Consider the following 21021-nt stretch of genomic DNA (forward strand, 5'->3'; position numbering starts at 1 on the left):
AAGATGGCGGCGCTGCGGGCGCTGCGGTGGCGGCGGCGGCTCCCGGGGCTGGGCCCGAGGCGGCTCCTGGGGACCGTGAGCGGGGGCCGGGGACGGGGAGGGGACACCGGGGACACCGGGGACAGCTGGGGACATTTTGGGGGGGACAATGAGGGCACAGAGAGGGGACATTTGGGGGGACATTTGGGGGGTGACCTGAGGGGACAGTGAGGGGGACGGAGAGGGGACAGCGGGGACATCTGGGGACATTTTGGGGGGCTGACAGTGAGCGGGGACGGGGGACACGGAGGGGACAGCGGGGACATCTGGGGACATTTTGGGGTGACAATGAGGGGACAGAGAGGGGACAGAGAGGGGACATTTGTGGGGACATTTGGGGGGTGACGGAGAGGGGACAGGGAGGGGGACACCGGGGACGTTGGTGTGGGACAATGAGGGGACATTTGGGGACATTTTGGGGGCGGTGACACTGGGGGGACAATGAGGGGACAATGGGGCGTGACAGGGGGGACATTTGGGGGGACAGTGGGGGGTGACGGGGAGGGGACACGAGGGGACGTTGGGGGGTGACAATGAGGGGGCAACCGCCCCAGGGTCCCCAAATGTCCCCAAATGTCCCCAAATGTCCCCGGCGTCGCCAGGGCTCCCCCGAGGAGCTGGCCGCAGTTCCCCGGGGCCTCGGCCGAGTTCGCCGAACGCCTCGAGTTCATCCAGCCCCAGGTGCTGTCCGGGATCCCGGTGTACCGGGTGATGGACCGGCAGGGACAGGTGATACGGAAATCCGAGGATCCCCAGGTGAGACGCGCCTGGCACAGGTAACGCACCTGGGACAGGTAACACGCACCTGGGACGGGTAACACACACCTGGGACACACCTGGGACAGGTAACACACACCTGGGACACACCTGGGATAGGTAACACACATCTGGGACACACCTGGGACAGGTAACACACACCTGGGACGGGTAACACACACCTGGGACACACCTGGGACAGGTAACACACACCTGGGACGGGTAACACACACCTGGGACACACCTGGGACAGGTAACACACATCTGGGACACACCTGGGACAGGTAACACACACCTGGGACGGGTAACACACACCTGGGACACACCTGGGACAGGTAACACACACCTGGGACACACCTGGGACAGGTAACACACACCTGGGACACACCTGGGACGGGTAACACGCACCTGGGACGGGTAACACACCTGGGACAGGTAACACACACCTGGGACACACCTGGGACGGGTAACACACACCTGGACAGGTAACACACATCTGGGACACACCTGGGACGGGTAACACAGCCGGGATCCCGGTGTACCGGGTGATGGACCGGCAGGGACAGGTGATACGGAAATCCGAGGATCCCCAGGTGAGACGCGCCTGGCACAGGTAACACACCTGGGACAGGTAACACGCACCTGGGACAGGTAACACACACCTGGGACACACCTGGGACGGGTAACACACACCTGGGACACACCTGGGAGAGGTAACACACACCTGGGACGGGTAACACACACCTGGGACGGGTAACACACCTGGGACACACCTGGGACAGGTAACACACACCTGGGGCAGGTAACACACACCTGGGACAGGTAACACACACCTGGGACACACCTGGGACAGGTAACACACACCTGGGACACACCTGGCACAGGTAACACGCACCTGGGACGGGTAACACACACCTGGGACACACCTGGGATAGGTAACACACATCTGGGACACACCTGGGACAGGTAACACACACCTGGGACGGGTAACACACACCTGGGACACACCTGGGACAGGTAACACGCACCTGGGACGGGTAACACACACCTGGGACACACCTGGGATAGGTAACACACATCTGGGACACACCTGGGACAGGTAACACACACCTGGGACGGGTAACACACACCTGGGACACACCTGGGACAGGTAACACACACCTGGGACGGGTAACACACACCTGGGACACACCTGGGACAGGTAACACACACCTGGGACGGGTAACACACACCTGGGACACACCTGGGACAGGTAACACACACCTGGGACGGGTAACACACACCTGGGACACACCTGGGACAGGTAACACACACCTGGGACGGGTAACACACACCTGGGACGGGTAACACACCTGGGACACACCTGGGACAGGTAACACGCACCTGGGGCAGGTAACACACACCTGGGACAGGTATCACAGCCGGGATCCGGTGTACCAGGTGATGGACAGACAGGGACAGGTGATACGGGACAGGTCCCACCTGCCCAGGTGTCCCTCACCTGTCCCTCACCTGTCCCTCACCTGTCCCTCACCTGTCCCTCACCTGTCCCACCTGTCCCACCTGTCCGCAGCTGCCCAAGGAGCAGGTGCTGAAGCTCTACAAGACGATGACGCTGCTCAACACCATGGACAGGATCCTGTACGAGTCCCAGCGACAGGTGAGCCTCACCCGGGCACACCTGGGGACTCACCTGGGGTCTCACCTGTGTCTCACCTGTCTCACCTGTGTCTCACCTGTGTCTCACCTGTCTCACCTGTGCCTCACCTGCGCAGGGCCGCATCTCGTTCTACATGACCAACTACGGCGAGGAGGGGACGCACGTGGGCAGCGCCGCCGCCCTGGACAGCAGCGACCTGGTGTTCGGGCAGTACCGCGAGGCAGGTGAGGGCAGGTGTGACACAGGTGTGCTCAGGTGTGACACAGGTGTGTCCAGGTGTGACAGGTGAGCCGCCCTGGACAGCAGCGACCTGGTGTTCGGGCAGTACCGCGAGGCAGGTGAGGGCAGGTGCGACACGGGTGTGACACGGGTGTGACACGGGTGTGCTCAGGTGTGACACAGGTGTGCTGCTGTACCGCGGGTACCCCCTGGAGCTGTTCATGGCCCAGTTAGAGCAGGTGACACAGGTGACAGGTGTGACACAGGTGACAGGTGTGACACAGGTGTGTCCCAGGTGTGTGACAGGTGTGCCCTCACCTGCCCGCAGGTGTGCTGCTGTACCGCGGGTACCCCCTGGAGCTGTTCATGGTTACTCATAGGTAACTCAGGTGTGACACAGGTGTATCACAGGTGTGACACAGGTGTGACACAGGTGTGACAGGTGTGTCACAGGTGTGCCCCCACCTGCCCGCAGGTGTGCTGCTGTACCGCGGGTACCCCCTGGAGCTGTTCATGGTTACACAGGTGTATCACAGGTGTGACACAGGTGTGACAGGTGTGTCACAGGTGTGCCCCCACCTGCCCGCAGGTGTGCTGCTGTACCGCGGGTACCCCCTGGAGCTGTTCATGGTTACACAGGTGTATCACAGGTGTGACACAGGTGTGACACAGGTGTGACACAGGTGTGACACAGGTGTGTCAGGTGTGTCACAGGTGTGCCCCCACCTGCCCGCAGGTGTGCTGCTGTACCGCGGGTACCCCCTGGAGCTGTTCATGGTTACACAGGTGACAGGTGTGACACAGGTGTGACACAGGTGTGACAGGTGTGTCACAGGTGTGCCCCCACCTGCCCGCAGGTGTGCTGCTGTACCGCGGGTACCCCCTGGAGCTGTTCATGGTTACACAGGTGTATCACAGGTGTGACACAGGTGTGACACAGGTGTGACACAGGTGTGTCAGTTGTGTCACAGGTGTGCCCCCACCTGCCCGCAGGTGTGCTGCTGTACCGCGGGTACCCCCTGGAGCTGTTCATGGTTACACAGGTGTATCACAGGTGTGACACAGGTGTGACAGGTGTGTCACAGGTGTGCCCCCACCTGCCCGCAGGTGTGCTGCTGTACCGCGGGTACCCCCTGGAGCTGTTCATGGTTACTCATAGCTAACTCAGGTGTGACACAGGTGTGCCCCAGGTGTGACAGGTGTGTCACAGGTGTGCCCCCACCTGCCCGCAGGTGTGCTGCTGTACCGCGGGTACCCCCTGGAGCTGTTCATGGTTACACATAGCTAACTCAGGTGTGACACAGGTGTAACCCAGGTGTGACAGGTGTGTCACAGGTGTGCCCCCACCTGCCCGCAGGTGTGCTGCTGTACCGCGGGTACCCCCTGGAGCTGTTCATGGTTACTCATAGGTAACTCAGGTGTGACACAGGTGTGACACAGGTGTGACAGGTGTGTCAAAGGTGTGCCCCCACCTGCCCGCAGGTGTGCTGCTGTACCGCGGGTACCCCCTGGAGCTGTTCATGGTTACACAGGTGTATCGCAGGTGTGACACAGGTGTGACAGGTGTGTCACAGGTGTGACACAGGTGTGCCCCCACCTGCCCGCAGGTGTGCTGCTGTACCGCGGGTACCCCCTGGAGCTGTTCATGGTTACACAGGTGTGACACAGGTGTGACACAGGTGTATCACAGGTGTGACAGGTGTGTCACAGGTGTGCCCCCACCTGCCCGCAGGTGTGCTGCTGTACCGCGGGTACCCCCTGGAGCTGTTCATGGTTACACAGGTGTATCACAGGTGTGACACAGGTGTGACAGGTGTATCACAGGTGTGCCCCAGGTGTGACAGGTGTGACACAGGTGTGCCCTCACCTGCCCGCAGGTGTGCTGCTGTACCGCGGGTACCCCCTGGAGCTGTTCATGGCCCAGTGCTACGGCAACGCGCGCGACCCCGGCAAGGGCCGCCAGATGCCGGTGCACTACGGCTGCCGCGAGCGCCACTTCGTCACCATCTCGTCCCCGCTGGCCACGCAGATCCCGCAAGGTGACCCTCGCACCTGGGGGCGGCACCTGTCCCCCCGGGACCCCCCCCTTTGCTTTCCCAAAATTTCCCCCCTTTTTTCTGTGAAATCCCTGCTTTTTTCCATCATTTTTTCCCTAAATTTCACCTTTTATTCCCCCAAATCCCTCCCCTTATTTCTCCCCTTTTCCCCCAAAATTCCTCCCGTTTTTCCCCCAAATTTCCCCTGATTTTTCCCTAAATCCCCCCCTTTTTCCCTCCTTTTTTCCCAATTTCCCCTGATTTTTCCCTAAATTCCCCCCTTTTTCCCTCCTTTTTTCCCAATTTCCCCTGATTTTTCCCTAAATTCCCCCCTTTTTCCCTCTTTTTTTCCCCAGTTTCCCTGATTTTTCTTTAAATTCCCCACTTTTCCTCTCCTTTTTTCCCCCAATTTCCCCTGACTTTTCCCTAAATTCCCCACTTTTTCCTCTCCTTTTTTCCCCCAATTTCCCCTTTTCCCCGCAGATTTTCCTCTTTTTCCCCAAATCACCCGCCTTTTTTTTCCACCATTCTTCCCCTCTTTTTTCCCCTCATTTTTCCCTCAGTTTTCCCCTTTTTCCCCCCAAATCCTCTTCCCCAAAATCCCCTATTTTTCCCGTCAAATTTTATCCGTTTTCCCAATGTAAAATTTTGTCATTTTTTTCTGCAACCCCCCCATTTCCCCCAAATCCCCCGTTTTTCCCCAAACCTCTCAGTTTCTCCCAGCGTAAAATTTTGAGTATTTTCCCCAAAATCCCCCCATTTCTTCCCAATAAAAAAGCTTGGGATTTTTTTTCCCCCCACCAAGACCCCCATTTTCCCCGAAAACCCCTTCTATTCTTCGCAACGAAAAAAAATCAGGATTTTTTTTTTTTTTCCCCAAATCCCCCTTCTTTTTCCCACTAAATCTATTTCCCCAAAATCCCATATTTTTCCCCCAAACGTCCTGATTTTTCCCAATGAAAAAAAATGATTTTACCCCCATATCCCCCCGTTTTCCCCTTTTCCCCCGCCTTCTTCCCAACCAAAAAATTCACGATTTTCCCCCCCATATCCCCCCGTTTTCCCCGCCTTCTTCCCAGCGAAAAAATCCGGGATTTTTTCCCCCGATCCCCCTGTATTCCCCAATGTCAGATTCACTCATTTTTGCCCGAAATCGCGGTTTTTCCCCCCAGCGGTGGGCGCGGCGTACGCCATCAAGCGCGCGGACGCGAGCCGCGCCGTCGTCTGCTATTTCGGCGAGGGCGCGGCCAGCGAGGGCGACGCGCACGCCGGCTTCAACTTCGCCGCCACCCTCGAGTGCCCCATCGTCTTCTTCTGCCGCAACAACGGCTACGCCATCTCCACGCCCACCTCGGAGCAGTACCGGGGCGACGGCATCGGTGAGAGACCCAAAAACCCCCAGATTCGGGTCGTTTTGGGCTGATTTGCGGCGTTTCGGTGGTTTTGGGGTGTTTTGAGGGGTTTTGAGAGGTTTTTGGGGCAGGAGGTTCCTGGGAATTTGGGAAAACATCCTGGGATTTTGGGGTCGGAGATCCTTGGGGTTTTGGGGAAAAAAACGCTGGGGTTTTGGGACACCGATTTTGGGATTTTGGGCTTCCAGCTCCTGGGGTCCTCAGCATGGAGGAAACCCCAAAATCCCAGGGTTTTTTCCCCAGAAATCCCATCATGTTTCCCCTCTCTCACTGAGGACACAAACCCCAAATTCCGGGTGTTTTTCCCCAAAATCCCAGGGTTTTTTCCCCAAAACCCCAGCGTGTTTTCCCCTCTCTCCCTGCGGACACAAACCCCCAAATTCCGGATGTTTCTCCCCAAAATCTCAGGGTTTTTTTCCCCAAAATCCCGGTTTTTTTTCCCCAAAAATCCCATCACGTTTCCCCTATCTCCCTGCAGACACAAACCCCAAATTCCGGATGTTTTTCCCCAAAATCCCGGGATTTTTTTCCCCAGAACCCCAGCGTGTTTTCCCCTCTCTCCCTGCCGACACAAACCCCAAATTCCGGGATTTTTCCCCCAAATTCCTATAGTGTTTTCCCTGCTCTCATTGGGGATGGAAGCTCCCAAATTCTGGGTTCTTTTCCCTCAAAATCCCAGCGTGTTTGCCCCTCTCTCCCTGCAGACATAAACCCCCAAATCTGGTGGTTTATACCCCAAAATCCCAGGGTTTTTTCCCCAAAATCCCAGCGTGTTTTCCCTGCTCTTATTGGGGATGGAAACCCCCAAATTCCGGATGTTTTTCCCCAAAATCCCAGGGTGTTTTTCCCCAAAATCCCAGGGTGTTTTTCCCCAAAATCCCAGGGTTTTTTCCCCAAAATCCCAGGGTTTTTTCCCCAAAATCCCGGGATTTTTTTCCCCAAAACCCCAGCGTGTTTTCCCCTCTCTCCCTGTGGACACAAACCCCAAATTCTGGATTTTTTCCCCCCAAATTCCATGTTTTTCCCCCCAAATTCCGTGTTTTTTCCCCCCAAATTCCATGTTTTCCCCCCAAACTCCGCGTTTTTCCCCAAATCCCGTGTTTTTCCCCCAATTCTGACCGTGTTTTCCCCCCCTGCAGCCGCCCGGGGTCCCGGCTACGGGCTGCTCTCGATCCGCGTCGACGGCAACGACGTCTTCGCCGTCTACAACGCCACGCGGGAGGCGCGGCGGCGCGCGGTGGCCGAGAACCAGCCCATCCTCATCGAGGCCATGACCTACAGGTGGGCGCCTCACAATCACCCCAAAAATCTGCTTTTTTCACCCAAAAAAATCAGCTTTTTTCCCCGCGAAAAATCGGATTTTTTACCCCCAAAAAATCAAATTTATTATCCCCGAAAAATCCAATTTTTTATCCCAAAAAATCCGATTTTTTTTATCCAAAAAAATTCAATTTTTCCCCAAAATATTCCGCTTTTTTCCCCAAAAAAATTCTGGTTTTTCCCCTGCCGAAAAAAAAATCAAAATTTCCCCCCAAAAAATCAGCTTTAAAATTCTGCTTTTTCCCCCTGCAAACAATCCGCGGTGGCCGAGAACCAGCCCGTCCTCATCGAGGCCATGACCTACAGGTGGGCGCCTCACAATCACCCCAAAAATCTGCTTTCTTCACCCAAAAAAATCAGCTTTTTTTCCCCGCGAAAAATCCGACTTTTTACCCCTGAAAAATCCATTTTTTTACCCCCGAAAAATCCAATTTTTTATCCCAAAAAATCCGACTTTTTTTTCTCCAAAAAATCAATTTTTTCCCCAAAATATTCTGCTTTTTACGCCCCCCAAAAAAATGCACTTTTTTTCCCCAAAATATTCAGCTTTTTTTCCCCAAAAAATTGAGCTTTTTTCCCCCCCCCAAAAAAATCCACTTTTTTTTCTCAAAAATACCTGCTTTTTCCCCCCCCAAAAAAATCCAATTTTTTTTTCCCCCCCCTCCAAAAAACTTCACTTTTTCCCCCCCAAAATCTCCCTTTTCCCCACACACTTCTTTTTCCCAAAATCGCCGTTTTTCCCCCCAGAATCGGCCACCGCAGCACGAGCGACGACAGCTCCGATTTTCCCCGTTTTTTCCCCCATTTTCCCGCAGATTTTTCCCGGGTTTTTTTCCCCCCATTTCCCACCGATTTTTTCCCCCGTTTCCCCACGGATTTTCTCCCGGGTTTTTTTTTTCCCAAAATCGCCGTTTTTCGCCCCAGAATCGGCCACCACAGCACGAGCGACGACAGCTCGGCGTACCGCTCGGTGGACGAGGTGAATTACTGGGACAAGCAGGATCACCCCATCTCCCGCCTGCGGCACTACCTGGGCCACCGCGGCTGGTGGGACGAGCAGCAGGAGAAGGAGTGGCGGAAGAGCTCCAGGAAAATGGTGCGAAAAACGGGGATTTTGGGAAAAACGGGGAAAAATGGGAAAAAACGGGAAAAAATGGGAAAAAACAGGAAAAAACGGGGTTTTGGGGGGTTTGGGGTTGGTACCTGGGCCACCGCGGCTGGTGGGACGAGCAGCAGGAGAAGGAGTGGCGGAAGAGCTCCAGGAAAATGGTGCGAAAAACGGCGATTTTGGGAAAAACGGGGAAAAATGGGAAAAAACGGGGTTTTGGGGGAAAAAACGGGGTTTTGGGGGGTTTGGGGTCGGTACCTGGGCCACCGCGGCTGGTGGGACGAGCAGCAGGAGAAGGAGTGGAGGAAGAGCTCACGGAAAATGGTGCGAAAAACAGCGATTTTGGGAAAAACGGGGAAAAATGGGAAAAAACGGGAAAAAACGGGAAAAAACGGGGTTTTGGGGGGTTTGGGGTCGGTACCTGGGCCACCGCGGCTGGTGGGACGAGCAGCAGGAGAAGGAGTGGAGGAAAAGCTCACGGAAAATGGTGCGAAAAACGGGGATTTTGGGAAAAACGGGGAAAAATGGGAAAAAACGGGAAAAAACGGGAAAAAACGGGGTTTTGGGGGGTTTGGGGTCGGTACCTGGGCCACCGCGGCTGGTGGGACGAGCAGCAGGAGAAGGAGTGGAGGAAGAGCTCACGGAAAATGGTGCGAAAAACGGCGATTTTGGGAAAAACGGGGAAAAATGGGAAAAAACGGGAAAAAACGGGAAAAAACGGGAAAAAACGGGGTTTTGGGGGAAAAAACGGGGTTTTGGGGGGTTTGGGGTCGGTACCTGGGCCACCGCGGCTGGTGGGACGAGCAGCAGGAGAAGGAGTGGAGGAAGAGCTCCAGGAAAATGGTGCGAAAAACGGGGATTTTGGGAAAAACGGGGAAAAATGGGAAAAAACGGGGTTTTGGGGGAAAAATCGGGGTTTTGGGGGGTTTGGGGTCGGTACCTGGGCCACCGCGGCTGGTGGGACGAGCAGCAGGAGAAGGAGTGGAGGAAGAGCTCACGGAAAATGGTGCGAAAAACGGCGATTTTGGGAATGGCTGGAATTTGGGCTGAAAAGTCGGGAATTTGGGCTGAAATGTCGGGAATTCGGGCGGGAATTTGGGCTGAAAAGTCGGGAATTTGGGCCGGAATTTGGGCAGAAATGTCGGGAATTGGGGCCGGAATTCGGGCTGGAATTCGGGCCGGAATTTGGGGTGAAAAGTCGGGAATTGGGGCTGGAATTTGGGCGGGAATTTGGGCTGAAAAGTCGGGAATTGGGGCGGGAATTTGGGCTGAAATGTCGGGAATTGGGGCCGGAATTGGGGCCGGAATTTGGGCTGAAAAGTCGGGGATTCGGGACGGAATTTGGGCTGGAATTCGGGCCGGATTTTGGGCTGAAAAGTCGGGAATTCGGGCCGGAATTTGGGCTGAAAAGCCGGGATTTGGGGCCGGATTTTGGGCTGAAATGCCGGGATTTCGGGCCGGATTTTGGGCTGGAATTCGGGCTGGAATTTGGGGTGAAAAGCTGGGATTTCGGGCCGGATTTTGGGCTGAAAAGTCGGGAATTCGGGCCGGAATTTGGGCTGAAAAGTCGGGAATTTGGGGTGAAATGTCGGGATTTCGGGCCGGATTTTGGGCTGGAATTTGGGCCGGATTTTGGGCTGAAATGTCGGGATTTCGGGCCGGATTTTGGGCTGGAATTCGGGCCGGATTTTGGGCTGAAATTGCGGGATTTCGGGCCGGATTTTGGGCTGAAAAGCCGGGATTTCGGGCCGGATTTTGGGCTGAAAAGTCGGGATTTCGGGCCGGATTTTGGGCTGGAATTCGGGCTGGAATTTGGGGTGAAATGCTGGGATTTCGGGCCGGATTTTGGGCTGGAATTCGGGCTGGAATTTGGGGTGAAAAGCTGGGATTTCGGGCCGGAATTTGGGCTGAAAAGCCGGGATTTGGGGCCGGATTTTGGGCTGAAAAGCTGGGATTTGGGGCCGGATTTTGGGCTGAAAAGTCGGGATTTCGGGCCGGATTTTGGGCTGAAAAGTCGGGAATTGGAGCCGGAATTCGGGCTGGAATTCGGGCCGGAATTTGGGGTGAAAAGTCGGGAATTGGGGCTGGAATTTGGGCGGGATTTGGGCTGAAAAGTCGGGAATTGGGGCGGGAATTTGGGCTGAAATGTCGGGAATTGGGGCCGGAATTAGGGGCCGGAATTTGGGCTGAAAAGTCGGGGATTTGGGACGGAATTTGGGCTGGAATTCGGGCCGGATTTTGGGCTGAAAAGCCGGGATTTGGGGCCGGATTTTGGGCTGAAAAGCCGGGATTTGGGCCGGAATTTGGGCTGAAAAGCCGGGATTTGGGGCCGAATTTGGGGCCGGAATTTGGGCCGGATTTTGGGGTGAAATTGCGGATTTTGGCTGCAGGTGCTGGAGGCGTTCGAGCAGGCGGAGCGGGAGCCGAAGCCGCCGCCGCTGCTGCTCTTCTCGGACGTTTACGTGGAGATGCCCCCGAGGCTGCGGCGGCAGCGCCAGGAGCTGCAGCGGCACTGGAGACGTACGGGGAGCACTACCCGCTGCAGCACTTCCAGAAATAGCCACAAAAAACGCCGCGTTCTGGGGCGAAAAACGGCGGTTTTGGGCAAAAGTCCTGAAATTCTGCAAACCTGCCTTAAATCCGCCCCGAGTCTGCCCCCAGAACTCGCCTGGAGACCCACGGGGAGCGCTGCCCGCTGCAGCACCTCGGACATAGCGAAAATTCGGGGATTTTGGGGGAAAAAAACGGGGATTTTGGGCAAAAATACTGAAATTCTGCAAATTTACCCCGAATGTGCCTTAAATCTGTTCCAAATCTGCTCCAAACTCACCTGGGGACCCACGGGGAGCACTGCCCGCTGCAGCACTTCCAGAAATAACCCAAATCCCGGAATTTGGGAGAAAAACACGGGGGTTTTGGGAAAAAAAACGGCAGTTTTGGAAAAATCCTGAAATTCCGCAGATTTACCTCAAAATGTGCCCCAAATCCGCCCCAAAACTCACCTGGGAACAGAAATATTTTGGGAATGGATGCCAGGAATTTTGGGAATGGATCCTGGGATCTGAGACCTCCGGGAATGTCAGAAACACCCAAAAATCCCCAAATCCACGGAAAATAAAAGATTTATTTCAGGAGTTCCCAAAAATCCCCAAATCCACGGAAAATAAAAGATTTATTTCAGGAGTTCCCAAAAATCCCCAAATCCACGGAAAATAAAAGATTTATTTCAGGAGTTCCCAAAAAACCCCAAATCCACGGAAAATAAAAGATTTATTTCAGGAGTTCCCAAAAACCCCAAATCCACGGAAATGAAGGATTTATTTCAGGAGTTCCCAAAAACCCAAATCCACGGAAAATGAAGGATTTATTTCAGGAGTTCCCAAAAAACCCCAAATCCACGGAAAATGAAGGATTTGTTTGGCCACGCCCCCTCGCTTCAGCCACGCCCATTCCCCCCTGGCCACGCCCCCCCAGTTCCCCTCATTAGCGTTAATTAACGAGGCCGTCTCACGTTTGCATTTTTTGGATTTTTAATTGAAATTTTCTCTTTTTGGGATTTTTTTCCCTTCCGGGAATGGCGGGGAGGGGCGGGGATCCCAAAAATTCGGGAATTCCTTAAAAATTCGGGATTCCTTAAAATCCGGGGATCACCAAAAATTCGGGGATTCCCCCAAAAAATCCTGGGATCCTCCGTGCCTAGGGAATTTTCGGTTTTTCGGGAATTTTGTCCATTTTCCTGTAATTTTGTCCATTTTTCGGTAATTTTGTCCATTTTCCTGGAATTTTGCCCATTTTCCTGGAATTTTGTCCATTTTTCGGGAATTTTGTCCATTTTTTGGGAATTTCCACGCGGAATTGTTCGTGATCCAGAATTAATTAACGATCCATCTCCGGGATTAATTAATTAACGATCCGTGATCCAGAACTGATTAATTATCGGTGTCCCGGGACTGATTACCGGTCAATGATCCAGAATTAATTAACGATCCGCGAACGGGAATTAATGAACGATCCGAGCCCCGGCAATTAATTAAAGATCCGTGATGCAGAACTGATGAACGGTCCGTGTCCAGAATTAATTAACGATCGCGATCCGTAATTAATTAACGATGATCCGGTAATTGTCCGTGCTCCGCTCCGGGCAACGAAATTCTCGGTAATTCACCCCAAATCCCGGGAATTAATTAACGATCGGCGGCCGACAATTCATTAATAATCCGAGCTCCGGGAATTAATTAACGATCGCGACCCACAATTAATTAACGATCGCGACCCACAATTAATTAACGATCCACGTCATTGTCTGTGCGCCGCCGTTCGGGGCTCTCCAATTCTCGGGATTTCACCCCAAAAATCCCCGGAATTAATGAACGATCCGAGCCGGGCGTTAATTAACGATCCCGATCCATAATTAATTACCGCTCCGGGCTCCCCAGTTCCCGGGATTTCACCCCAAAATCCCCGGAATTAATGAACGCTCCCGACCCATAATTAATTAACGATCGCGATCCATAGTTAATTAACGCTCCCGATCCATCATTAATTAATTACCGCTCCGGGCTCCCAATTCCGGCATTTCCCCCCAGGATCGGCCGCCCCCCCCCTACAGCACCTGGAATTTCCACCCGCTCTGCTCCAGGCACTCCCCCAGACCCAAATTCACCTTCCAGGCCGCCCCCGGCCCCTCCTTGAGCTCGAGGCCGTCGCCCCCCGCCCCAAACGCGAGCCCCGGGGCCGCCCCCGCCCCGAATCCCAGCCCGGGGGTCGCGCCCGGGCCCCCGAAGGCGGGGGGGGGTCCCAGGGGGCTGAGGCCGCCCCCGATTTGGGGAGGGGGCGGCAGCGGGGGACAGGTAGGGGTCGAGCCCCGCCCCCCCGAAGAAAGGGGGGGAACCCCCCTGGGCGAAGCCCCCCGGGTGGGGAAGGGGCGGAACGGGGGGGGGGGGCGGGGAGCCCACCCCGCACGATGGGGAGGGGTCGCAGAGCGGGGCGGGGGGCGGGGAGAGGGCGGGGCTCCAGAGGGGGGCGGGGGGCGGCGGGGGCGGGGTCTGGGCGGGGAACGGGGCGGGGGCGGGGTCCTGGGGGGGGGAGGGTTTCTTCTTGGGGGGGGGGCGCGGTTTGGGGGGGCCCGAGCCCCCTCCCTGCGTTTGCTGCTGCTGCTGCTGCTGCTGGCGGCACTTGGCGCGGCGGTCTTGAACCACACCTGGGGGGGGGAATGGGGAAACTGAGGCACGGGGGGAAACTGAGGCACGGGGGACACGGGGAAACTGAGGCACGGGGGGACAGGGGGGAAACTGAGGCACGATGGGAACACGGGGGGGAAACTGAGGCACGGGGGGACACGGGGGACATGGGGGGACACGGGGAAACTGAGGCACTTGGCGCGGCGGTTCTTGAACCACACCTGGGGGGGGGGAAACACGGGGGGAAACTGAGGCACGGAAACACATGGGGGGAAACTGAGGCACGGGGGAAACTGAGGCACGGGGGGACACGGGGGGAAACTGAGGCACGGAAACACATGGGGGGAAACTGAGGCACGGAAACACATGGGGGGAAACTGAGGCACAGGGGAAACTGAGGCACGGGGGACACGGGGGGACATGGGGAAAACTGAGTCACACCTGTGTCACTGTTCCCTGTGTCACACCTGTGTCATTGTCCCTGTGTCACTGTTCCCTGTGTCACACCTGTCCCAGGTGTGTCCCAGGTGTGTCCCAGGTGTGTCCCAGGTGTGTCACACCTGTCTCACCTGCACCCGTGACTCAGGTAGGTTGATTTTCAGCGCCACCCTCCTCGCGCATGAAGATGTCGGGGGTAGCGGCTCTCACCTGTCCCTGTGTCTGTCCCCATAGGTGTGTCACACACCTGTCCCGTGTCCCAGGTGTGTCCCAGGTGTGTCCCAGGTGTGTCTCACCTGCATGCGGCTCTCGGGCAGGTTGATTTTGAGCGCCACCTCCTCGCGCATGAAGATGTCGGGGTAGCAGGCCCCATGTCACACCTGTGTCTGTGTCTGTCCCCATAGGTGTGTCACACACCTGTCCCATGCCCCATACCTGTCCCAGGTGTGTCCCAGGTGTGTCTCACCTGCACCCGTGACTCAGGTAGGTTGATTTTGAGCGCCACCTCCCTCGCGCATGAAGATGTCGGGGGTAGCGGGCCCCATGTCACACCTGTCCCATGTCACACCTGTCCCATGTCATACATGCCCCATACCTGTCCCAGGTGTGTCCCAGGTGTGTCCCAGGTGTGTCTCACCTGCACCCGTGACTCAGGCAGGTTGATTTTGAGCGCCACCTCCTCGCGCATGAAGATGTCGGGGTAGCAGGCCCCATGTCACACCTGTGTCTGTGTCTGTCCCCATAGGTGTGTCACACACCTGTCCCATGCCCCATACCTGTCCAGGTGTGTCCCAGGTGTGTCCCAGGTGTGTCCCAGGTGTGCCTCACCTGCACCCGTGACTCAGGCAGGTTGATTTTCAGCGCCACCTCCTCGCGCATGAAGATGTCGGGGTAGCGCGTCTTGGCGAACAGCGCCTCCAGCACGTCCAGCTGCGCCCGCGTGAACGTGGTGCGCTCGCGGCGCTGCTTCCGGGGGGCGCCTGGGGGGCAACGGGACCACCGGCGTTGGGGAGGGGTCCCCGAGATGGGGAGGGGTCCCTGGAAATGGGGAGGGACCCCTGGGATTGGGGAATGGGGAATTGGGACCCCCGGTGCTGTTTCCGGGGGATGCCTGCGGGGCAGTGGGACCACCGGGGTTGGGGAGGGGTCCCTGAAATGGGGAGGGACCCTGGAAATGGGGAGGGGTCCCTGAAATGGGGAGGGGTCCCTGAAATGGGGAGGGACCCTCAGGAATGGGGAGGGGTCCATGGGAATGGGGAATGGGAGGAGAGACCCCCGGCGCTGCTTCTGGGAGGTGCCTGGGGGGGGCAGCGGGACCACCGGGGTTGGGGAGGGGTCCCTGAAATGGGGGGGGGTCCCTGGATTGGTAGGGACCCTTGGAAATGGGGAGGGGTCCCTGGGAATGGGGAATGGGGGAATTGGGACCCCCGGCGCTGCTTCCGGGGGGTGCCTGGGGGCAGCGGGACCACCGGGGTTGGGGAGGGGGACCCGGAATGGGGAGGGGTCCCTGAAATGGGGAGGGACCCCCGGGGATGGGGAATGGGAGGAGAGACCCCCGAGAGTGGGGAGAGACCCCCCTAGGAATGAGGGGAACACCCAGGATTGGGGAGAGGCCCCTGGGAGAGACCCCCGAGGGTGGGGAGAGACCCCTGGGAATGGGGAATGGGCACCGAGACCCCCGGAATGGGGAGGGGTCCCTGGAATGGGGAGGGGTCCCTGGAATGGGAGGGGACCCCCGGGATTTGGGGATCCCACGGGATTTTGGGGGGTAGGGGGGGTCCCTCATCCCCACCCCCCCCCCCCGTGATCCCCCCGATTTTGGGGTCATTTACCCCCCCACGCCCCCCAAGGAGCTCCCCAAATTTCGGGGCACCCCACGGGGGGGGGGTCCCGCAGTCCCACCCCCCAATTTTGGGGATTTTTGGGGGTTTTTTTGGGGGATTTTGGGGTTCCCACCCTCCCAATTTTGGGTATTTTTTTTTTTTGGGGGGGGGGGGGGGTCCCTCATGTCCCACCCCCCAATTTGGGGTACCCGGGTACCCCACGGGGGGGGCAGCAGCTCCAGGCCCAGCCCGGGGACGCCCCCAAAGTGCGGCTGCTTCAGGTACGACATCATGGCGGGGACACCTGGGCACACCTGGGGACAACGGGGGGACGCCGATGGCACCCGGGGGTGGCGCCGGGCTGGCACCAACCCCCTCGACCCCCACAGCGTCCCCAAGCCCCCCCACAATGTCCCCAATGTCCCCAAGTTCATCCCAGTGTCCCCAATGTCCCTCCGGTGTCCCCAAGCCCCTCGATGTCCCCCCCAATGTCCCCCTGGCGGCCCTGTCCCCAAGCTGTGGTGGCCCTGTCCCCCTGTCCCCCACCCAAGGATGTCCCCAAGGCCATGGTGCTCCTGTCCCCAGCCCCCTGATGTCCCCCCCAGTGTCCCCCTGGTGGCCCTGTCCCTGTGTCCCCATCCCCCTGGTGGCCCTGTCCCCCTGTCCATGGTGGCCTGTCCCTCTGTCCCCTGTCCCCCATGTCCCCCCCCCCAGCAATGTCCCCAAGCCCCTGTGTGCCCCCCAATGTCCCCAAGGCATGATGGCCCTGTCCCACCCAGCAATGTCCCCAAGGCCCTGTCCCCCATGTCCCCAACTCCGTGATGTCGCCACTGTGTCCCCCCCAGTGTCCCTCTGGTGGCCCTGTGTCCCCCCAATGTCCCCAAGGCCCTGGTGGCCCTGTCCCTCTGTCCCCCCGGTGTCCCCAGGGCCGTACCTGCGCAGGTGGCCCGGTGACAGCGCTGCGGGTGGCCCGGTGGCAGCGATGGTGGCAGCGATGGTGGCAGCGATGGTGGCACGGTGACAATGGTGACAACGGTGACACGGCGGTGGCAGGGGAGGCACCCCCGGGCGGGGGGAGCCTTAAGTAGCCCCCCGGTGATGTCACCCCTAATCCCGAGGGGACAGAGGTGACATTGGTGGCCCGGCGGCTAAGCCGGGTGGCACACGGGGGGGGGACAGAGAGGGGGACAAAAAGGGACAAAAAAGGGACAAAAAAGGGACAAAAAAGGGGACACTGGGGGGACATTGAGGGGACACAGAGGTGACATTGGTGGCCCGGTGGCTGATCCGGGGTGGCACACGGGGGGGGGACAGAGAGGGGGACAAAAAGGGACAGAAAGGGACAAAAAAGGGACAAAAAAGGGACAAAAAAGGGGGAACATGGGGGACAGAGGGGACAAAAAGGGACAAAAAGGGGGGGACATTGGGGGACACTGTGGGGACATTGAGGGGGACATTGGGGGACACTGTGGGGACATTGGGGGGGACACAAAGGGGACAGAGAGGGGACATTGGGGGGGTGACACTGGGAAGGGGTGGGGACAGGAAACTGGGGGGACTGGGAGGGGACATGGGGACCGGGATTTGGGGACACCGGGATTTGGGGACACCGGGGACATCGGGACCGGGATTTGGGGACACCAGCACTGCGATATGGGGACACCGGGGGACACTGGAACTGGGATTTGGGGACACTGGGGACACCAGGATTTGGGGACTTTGGGGATCTGGGGACACCAAGATTTGGGGACCCTGGGATTTGAGGACTTTGAGATTTGGGGACATTGGGGACACTGGGACTGGGGACACCAGGACCGGGATTTGGGGACACTGGGGACACCAAGATTTGGGATTGGGGACACCAAGATTTGGGGACTTTGGGATTTTGGGACATCAGGGCTGGGGACACCGGGATTTGGGGACATTGGGGACACCGGGATCTGGGATTTGGGGACATTGGGACATTGGGGACATTGGGGACACCGGGGCCGGGATTTGGGGACACTGGGGACACCCAAGATCTGGGATTTGGGGACATCGGGGACATTGGGACACCGGGATCTGGGATTTGGGACACTGGGGACACCAAGATCTGGGATTTGGGGACATCGGGATTTTGGGGACACCAAGATTTAGGGACTTTGGGATTTTGGGGACATCAAGGCTGGGGACACCGGGATTTGGGGACATTGGGGACACCCAAGATGTGGGATTTGGGGACATCGGGATTTTGGGACATCGGGATTTTGGGGACTTTGGGATTTTGGGGACATCAGGGCTGGGGACACCGGGATTTGGGGACACTGGGGACACCGGGATTTGGGGACATTGGGGACATTGGGGACATTGGGGACATTGGGGACACCGGGTCCGGGATTTGGGGACACCTGGGGACACCTGGGGACAGCGCGGGGGGGGCGGGGCCGAGCGGGCGGGAGGGGCCGGGGGCGGGCAGCGACCCCTCCCCAAAAAACCCTTCGGGAAACGCCCCGAATGCTCCGTTCTTAACGTCAAAAATGGGATTTTTATGTTAAAATAATCTCTATGATTTAACAGAAAAAAAAAAAAAATGGGATTTTTAAAACCATAATCTTTTTTTGAAAATATCAAACATTGAAAAATTTCAATCAAAATCCACTCTGGTTTGTAATATTAAAAAATGTGATATTTATATGGAAATTCCCTTATTTTTAATATTAAAAGTTAGATTTTTATAATTAAAAATTCCCCTATTTTTAGTATAAAAAATTGGATTTTTTTAAATAAAAATTCCCTCTATTTTTTAGTATTAAAAATTAGATTTTTTAATCCAAATTCCTTCTATTTTTAATATTAAAAAGTGATATTTATATCAAAATTCCACTATCTTTAATTTTAAAAACACCTTGGATTTTTAAACTCAAATCCTCTCTATTTTTTAATATTAAAAAATTCGATTTTTTAACTCAAATCTTCTCTATTCTTTATGTAAAAAAATCTGGTTTTTTACTCAAAATTCCCCTATTTTAATAGAAAAAAAAATCAGATTTTAAAATCCAATCCCCTTCTATTTTTAACATTAAAATATTGAATTTTTTACTTAACCCCCGCCCAGGTTTTTTTAATTAAATTTTCCCCAATTTCGGCCCCTTTGAGGAATTTCCCTCCCCTCCCCCGCCCCTCCCCCCCCCTCCCTCCCCCCCCCCTAATCCCGATTATCGGGACCAAATTATCCCGGGCTGTCAGCGCCCATCAACGGCCCGGGATCATCCCTAATTAACCCCCCGCTGTTAATTAACCCCCCCGGGCCTTAATTAACCCCGGAGCTGCAGAAAACCCCCCAAAAAATTGGGTGGAATTGGAGGAAATTTGGGATTTTGGGGGGGGATTTCCTTATTTTGGGAAGGTGGGGAAGCCACGCCCACCTTAATTAACCTGTCCATTTTTTTAATTAACCCCTCTGGTTCTTAATTAACCCTGGAGTTGGAGAAAAACCCCCAAAACATCCAAACACCCAAAAAAAATCTCTCAAAAAAATTAAAAAAAACCCCAAAATCCCCAAAATCTTTGGGAGTTTCCCCCAGATTTGTGGTGGCGCCTCGGGGACACTCGGGGACACGCCAAGGACATGAGGGGACAACCTGGGAATTTATTGGGGACGCTGAGGGGACACTGGGGACATTGGGGACATTTGGGGACATTGGGGGATTGGGGACATTTGGGGACATTGGGGACACTGGGGACACTGGGGACAGTGGGGGGATTGGGACATGGGGGACACTGGGGGGATTGGGGGCATTGGGGACATTGGGACATTTGGGGACATTTGGGGACAGTGGGGACACTGGGGACACTGGGGACAGTGGGGGGATTGGGGACACTGGGGGCATGGGGACATTTGGGGACATTGGGGACATTGAGGTGACACTGGTGGCACTGAGGTGACACCAGAGCTTGGTGAAGGGCACGTTGGTCGGCACTGAGGTGACATTGAGGTGGCACTGAGGCGACACCAGAGCTGGGGTAAGGGGACGTTGAGGTGACACTGGGGACGTTGAGGTGACACTGGTGGCACTGAGGTGACATTGGGGACGTTGAGGTGACACTGGTGGCACTGAGGTGACATCAGAGCTTGGCGAACGGGACGTCCTCGGGTCCCTTCTTGTCCAGGGCCGCCTGCACCGACTTGGGGATGTCCTCGGTCTGCAGCATGGCCATGTTCCACGTGGCCTGGGGACAGGGACAGGGACATTTGGGGACACTGGGGACACTGGGGACAGGGACACTGGGGATGTCCTCGGTCTGGCAGCATGGCCATGTTCCACGTGGCCTGGGGACAGGGACATCACTGGGGACATTGGGGACACTGGGGACAGTGACAGGGACACAGGGACATCATTGGGGACACTGGGGACAGGGACATTGGGGATGTCCTCGGTCTGCAGCATGGCCATGTTCCACGTGGCCTGGGGACAGGGACATCATTGGGGACATTGGGGACATTGGGGACAGTGACAGGGACATTTGGGGACACTGGGGACAGTGACATTGGGGATGTCCTCAGTCCTGCAGCATGGCCATGTTCCACGTGGCCTGGGGACAGGGACATCACTGGGGACATTGGGGACACTGGGGACAGTGACAGGGACATGGGGGCACTGGGGACACTGGGGACACTGGGGACATTGGGGACACTGGGGACAGTGACAGGGACATCACTGGGGACACTGGGGACAGTGACAGGGACACAGGGACATGGGGACATTGGGGACACTGGGGACATTGGAGACACTGGGGACAGTGACAGGGACATCACTGGGACACTGGGGACAGTGACAGGGACACAGGGACATGGGGACATTGGGGACATTGGGGACATTGGGGGGATTGGGGACACTGGGACATTGAGACAGTGACAGGGACATGGGGACCCTGGGGACAGTGACAGGGACATTTGGGGACACTGGGGACAGTGACATTGGGGACATTGGGGACACTGGGACATTGAGACAGTGACAGGGACACTGGGGACAGACATGGGGACAGACAGG

At 56.6% G+C, this 21021-nt stretch overlaps 2 protein-coding genes across 2 annotated transcripts; one reads left to right on the plus strand and one right to left on the minus strand.

Annotated features, from left to right (window-relative positions):
- Positions 1–3: 3 nt before the first annotated feature.
- Positions 4–11342, plus strand: BCKDHA (branched chain keto acid dehydrogenase E1 subunit alpha). The gene is given in 10 exon segments (XM_063182463.1): positions 4–82; positions 647–795; positions 2369–2455; positions 2571–2679; positions 4552–4713; positions 5883–6089; positions 7262–7403; positions 8367–8538; positions 10941–11061; positions 11064–11342. Coding segments are annotated over 10 exon segments (1275 nt in total). The 3' UTR covers positions 11111–11342.
- A 1811-nt stretch (positions 11343–13153) lies between these two features.
- Positions 13154–16296, minus strand: LOC134433762 (homeobox protein otx5-like). The gene is given in 6 exon segments (XM_063182473.1): positions 13154–13445; positions 13513–13712; positions 13910–13951; positions 14997–15148; positions 16201–16221; positions 16224–16296. Coding segments are annotated over 6 exon segments (768 nt in total). The 5' UTR covers positions 16285–16296.
- Between the last annotated feature and the right edge of the window lie 4725 nt (positions 16297–21021).

Source organism: Melospiza melodia, unplaced genomic scaffold (genome assembly GCF_035770615.1).
Source record: "Melospiza melodia melodia isolate bMelMel2 unplaced genomic scaffold, bMelMel2.pri scaffold_246, whole genome shotgun sequence".
NCBI classification, from domain to species: Eukaryota; Metazoa; Chordata; class Aves; order Passeriformes; family Passerellidae; genus Melospiza; species Melospiza melodia.